A 5,321-nucleotide genomic window follows, 5' to 3' on the forward strand; every position below is an offset into this window, starting at 1 on the left:
TCTGCGTACACTCTACCCTCCCCAGACCCCACTATGTGGGAATACACAGGGTATGTTGTTGTTGTTGTTGTTGTTGTTGTGGCCATAACTCCTCATGTTTCCTTTGCAGGTTGTTGCTTTGGCCAATCAAAGACTGCTCAATCTTAATTCGGTTAGTTTCCGATGGCTGTGCATTTTACTTTTGACATTTTCCCGTTGAATGCTTACACAGTGAAATATTGTGGCAAATTTAGCTGTGATAACTTTGTTTGATATCTTATCAATTCTGTCCTCTTCTCTTTCTCAATCCCGGTATAATTATGTTCTCCGGTCACAGGGACAATTTAATGCACATGGTGGAGCTGTGTCATTGGGACACCCGTTAGGGTGCAGTGGAGCTAGGATTCTGGTAACTCTTTTAGGGGTATGTTGATGACTTCTTCCTCTAGCTATTAATCTTAAGCGATTAAACGTTCATATTCTACTAATCCGTGATTTGATGTGATATGGTCATATTTTATACTCCCTCTGTTTCAGTTGGTTGTCTGGTTTTAACTTGGCATGGAGTTGAAGAAAGTAACAAAGACTCTTAAACTAAAGATAGGTAGAATGTTCCAAAATGCCATTTAATCTTGCGTCTGAAACATGCCATGTGGAAATTAGAATGGAAGAGTTGCTTAAAAAGGAAAGATGTTTTTGAAATGGACTAAAAAGGAAAGTAAGACAAACAAACTGAAACGAAAGGAGTAGTACATGGATATTGATAAATTGTTTTAGTAACTGCACAGTATATGCACAACGTTGCTGCTTTAATTTGTCTCACACAACTGTAACTATGGTTCAGGTATTGAAGCACAAGAATGGGAAGTTTGGTGTTGCCGGAATCTGTAACGGGGGAGGAGGTGCATCTGCGCTCGTTGTAGAGCTCATGTAAGCCTTTTTTTGTGAATTTCAAGATCTATTCACTATTCAACTGCTTGAAATTTCTCGGTGACAACTTCGTTTTCTATATTTCCCGTCCTTTTGGCTACAAGTGGTTTTGCTTAACAGCAAACATAAATCTGAAACTAGGCTTAGGAAAAGTTGCTTACTGGACTTCTGAACCGTGCTCAACTGAACATAAAGTCTAAACCGGAAAATTGTTAGAAGAGCATATTTATAATTATACGTTATAGGAAAATGTACATGTTAGACCCTACTGGCGCATAGCAGATTTCACGAATCAATTGATTTTTGCTCTCGTCTTTTGTCTACTGTTGAATAAAGTACTTTCGAGGGGAAACTTTTTGCGCTCGCTCGTACATTCACATCTATCGACGAAGATCAATCCAAAATGCATTGCCTCATCACCTTCTCAGCTATTGCATATGCCATAAACCTTTACGTCCAACAAAACGCTAGAAAATATCTTGTTTTGTATAATGTGCTTCGTCAGGCTAAATATGGCCTATTAGTGTGTACCTACAGGCTACTGTGGTATGGCTTTCCCTTTTACATTGTTCTTGAACTATGAAAATATTGTCATTTTCCTCTTTGATCTTATCTTTCAACTACAAAATAGAACTTACATAGTTAACTCTTTCACCAAATGAAGAACAAGAAAGGAAGAACATGGTTGGATTGAATTCTAATTGAGACTTGGTCTTTTAAATATGATATCTTGATCTCTTCAGACTGGGAAAACTTGGCAATATTTACTCAACGGCTATGTTGCTCCGACTCTTCTAAAATGTCAACGTGTGCCGTGTCGGATTCTCTTGAAGTAGTGTATTTTTGGAGAATCCGACATGGGTGTGGCATTGAAAGTGAAGAGTCCGGCAACTTAGCTGTACAACATAATACATAAAGAGACACTCAAACTTGGGCTCAATTGCACTTCTAGACACTCATCTCCACTGTATCAGTTGAGCACTCCAACTTACAAAGCGATCATCTAGACACCTTCTAAAATTTATGTGTTACAGCATCAGGTGTTCACGAGACACTTTAAGGACGAGTGGGAGTGTTAAGTTGCATGTTGAGACCAAGTTGAGGTGTATAGATGTGCATTCTCGAAGTTGTCGTGCTTACTTGCCAGCTGAACTCCAACTTAACTCGTCTTTACTGTGGCGGTTGAACACTCCAACTTACAAAACGGTCATCTAGACACCACTAAAATTTATGTGTTACAGCATCTGGTGTTCACGAGACAATGTGGGGACGAGTTGGAGTGTTAAGTTGCCAGTTGAGACCAAGTTAAGGTGTTATAGATGTGCATTCTCGAAGTTGTGGTGCTTACTTGCAAGTTGTGGCCAAGTTTGAGTGTCTGTTTATGTATTATGCCTCAGATACCGGGTACTGTGTTTCTAACTGCATTGTGTTTGCACTTTGCAGGCCTGCGCGGATGGTGGCGCGTTCATCACTCTGAAACTGGAAAATCTTCTTTCGCGCTATCTGCGCCAACGGTAGCAAGACATCGAAATCTTGTACTTAATTGTGGAAAACTATATAAGCAATGGTTTAAGGTTCGACTTAGTATACACATACAGTAAAAACTTTTTATATGGTATTAGTGAACTTGTACGTCACAAGTTAGATAGTGTCAGTGTACAGAAGTTAAACTCGTAATCTTATATAATAATATGAATTTAATATCATCAATATACATGTGAGTCCCATTCTGGTTGAAATCTTTCTTCTTTCTTTGTGTGCATAAGAAAGGTAAATCGCACTAGGCAAGCCCTGTGCGACAGACTCGATTCAGAAGGCATTGAGGGGCGGGGGTGAGGGGTGGGGGGTGCCAATCCCGGTCATCCACGTGGATAACCACTCTCCAAATCAACTAAGCCATTCCGAAGGACGGTGGGGAGTTTTAATAGAAACATTTGTGGTTCCTCACTTAATAGTAAATTTAGATTTTGATCCTCATGATATATGAGCAACATACTTAATCTTCAATTAATTAAAATGTATATTTTTGATCTGTTTATTAATGACATGTTATATTTGAATCATTTTGGAATTTTATTACCATCAAACGTTGACTAACAACACAGACATAACAAAACACGTGGTCAATTAAGTAGTAAAACAATTCATAATTATGGTAAATTTGTCATCAAAGGTGCAAAGTTTAATTAACAAAATGTTAATATATTGTTAAATATCACAAAAACTAAAATTAGAATTTTCCAATAAGCTAATTTATTTTTGTGGGGCCTCTCAACCTTTTAAAGATAAAAATCGATAATAGCAACACATGAATTTTTTATAGGGTCATTTTCTTCTGTTTAAATTGTAATGGATTATTTTGAGTCTCCAATTTTTCCTTTAACATACATTTGTATGATGAGGAATAATCATAATGTAACAGAATTTTTCCTCTAAAAGCTCTTGAAAAACAAATGTGCTATCATCGAAAGAACAGCAAATAAAAACAGAAAAAATGAAGTCATAAATATTTTTGAGAATTATTTCTCATTCATATTTCTTGCAAAAAGAAAAGAAAAAAATGATTTTTTTGAGAATTATTCATAAATGCAATGAGTTTGATAGCCATAGAGATCAGAATTTGTGGAATCCTGATTTCTGTTTTATGAATAAGAAGTGAGTTTTCTCTTTATATTTTCGCGTTTATTATTGACGCGATAGATATTAATTAAGCATTTGTAATGTTTACCGACTTGTTTGAGATTGAGGCCTATATATGAAAAGCTGTCATTCGGCATCACTTTACAATTTCATAATATGACAAATGTAAATGTATGTGTGTGTGTGAATCATTGATTCTTGCACCAGGCATGTGCTGCTATTCCCTAGACCCTACATGGCCATTCGATGATTATGCAACTTGATTCTTGCGTTAGGCACCCTTTGGAATCTTGAAACATGTATCATTTCATGCAGGATATTTCAGGACTCAAAACAATAGAATCACGTAATCCTGAAATATGTATCATTTTTATGCACGATATATCAGGACTCAAAACAATAGAATTACATAATCTTGAAATATGTATCAGGACTCAAAATTACAATAGAATCTCATAATCTCGCAATATGTATTATCTTATGCAGGATATATCAGGCTTCGTTATTATAGAGATCATATTATAGAACCACAAAAACAAAACAAAATGTTTGGATTCAGTATAAGAACTGGTAGGCAAAATGCCTCAAGTTCACCAAGTTCAATGACAGGATCTCCATCATCTGTTGGTGGTTCACCAAAAACGACAACAGCAAGTACAGGTTCACCAAAGGCAGAAGTTGGAGAAATTGATACAAGAGCACCATTTCAATCTGTGAGAGCTGCTGTTAGTTTGTTTGGTGATACTGGTTCTTCACCTCAGTCTAAACCAACCATTAAAAGATCAAAAACTATTGAAGAGGTAATGGTTAATTTGTTTGGTTCGGTATCTAGAGTCAGTAGATTCAGAATGAGCGTAACTTGAATAGAGTATATTTGACATGGAGTATAGTAGTAGCGGAGCCAGAAATTTATATACAAGGACATATTTGAGATTTAAACCTATGACCTAAAACAATTTATGATTCCTGAGACGGGGTCTATCGGAAACAACCTCTCTACTTCTTCGGAGGTAGTGGTATGGATGGCGTACATTTTATCCTCCCCAGACCCCACTATGTAGGAATACACTGGGTTTGTTGTTGTTGTTGTTGTTGTTTATCACTATGATAGGATATTTCTCTATATCAAGGACATTCAACGGTTTATATAGAGTTAATGGTCAAATACACATGTAAAGTATCTCGATTTTTTAGGTTTCATACTTGAACTATCAGGCGTGCGAGTTTCCTACTTGAACTGTTCATCAAAACACGCCTTAACTATCAATTGTTCACTTTTCCTACCTTAACGATGGTGATATTTCAGGTAGAAAGCATGAACACTTGATAGTTGGGGTGTGTTTTGATAAATAGTTGATGGTAGGTTAGAAAACTCACACAGGTAATAGTATGGATATAAAACTTTTGAAAATTGGGATACTTCAGGTGTGTTTTGGACCCTTCGTTCGTTTATACAAATGAACAATATTCATTTTGTTGTTTGTGAAAAGTATAATTTTTCGACAAAGGTGATTCAACTGAACCCCTTAGCTAAACCTAGCTCCACCCTTAGGAATGTGTAGTGGGCATAATAATAACCTAAATTTTGACTCTCATAAAATTTAAATTCTGTATCCGTCTTTGTATGTGTATACATGGTTTTTGTCTAAAGCAATAGGTCCAATCTATGTTGTTCGAACTTTTCAAAAATGTTAAGGCAACCGTGTCAGATGCTCAAAAAATGTGAACGATCTGACATGCATCTGACTACACTTTTGAAGAGTTCGAGCAAC

At 36.4% G+C, this 5,321-nt stretch overlaps 2 protein-coding genes across 2 annotated transcripts in view; both read left to right on the forward strand.

Moving 5' to 3' along the window:
• The first annotated feature begins 6 nt into the window (after positions 1 to 6).
• LOC107870097 (probable acetyl-CoA acetyltransferase, cytosolic 2) lies at positions 7 to 2,619 on the forward strand. Its single transcript, XM_047412384.1, has 4 exons — positions 7 to 151; positions 317 to 403; positions 824 to 909; positions 2,353 to 2,619. The coding sequence occupies exons 1-4, from the start codon at positions 95 to 97 to the stop codon at positions 2,384 to 2,386; spliced, it is 264 nt and encodes an 87-aa protein (XP_047268340.1). The 5' UTR covers positions 7 to 94; the 3' UTR covers positions 2,387 to 2,619.
• Positions 2,620 to 3,354: 735 nt separating this feature from the next.
• LOC107871516 (WEB family protein At1g12150-like) overlaps positions 3,355 to 5,321 on the forward strand; it is a 28,017-nt gene continuing 26,050 nt past the window's right edge. Inside the window, exons 1-2 of the mRNA XM_047412383.1 lie at positions 3,355 to 3,564; positions 4,036 to 4,349. Coding sequence (XP_047268339.1) covers positions 4,095 to 4,349 — 255 coding nt within the window. The 5' untranslated portion in view covers positions 3,355 to 3,564; positions 4,036 to 4,094. The remainder of the gene's footprint in view (positions 3,565 to 4,035; positions 4,350 to 5,321) is intronic.

Source organism: Capsicum annuum, chromosome 5 (genome assembly GCF_002878395.1).
Source record: "Capsicum annuum cultivar UCD-10X-F1 chromosome 5, UCD10Xv1.1, whole genome shotgun sequence".
Taxonomy (NCBI): domain Eukaryota; kingdom Viridiplantae; phylum Streptophyta; class Magnoliopsida; order Solanales; family Solanaceae; genus Capsicum; species Capsicum annuum.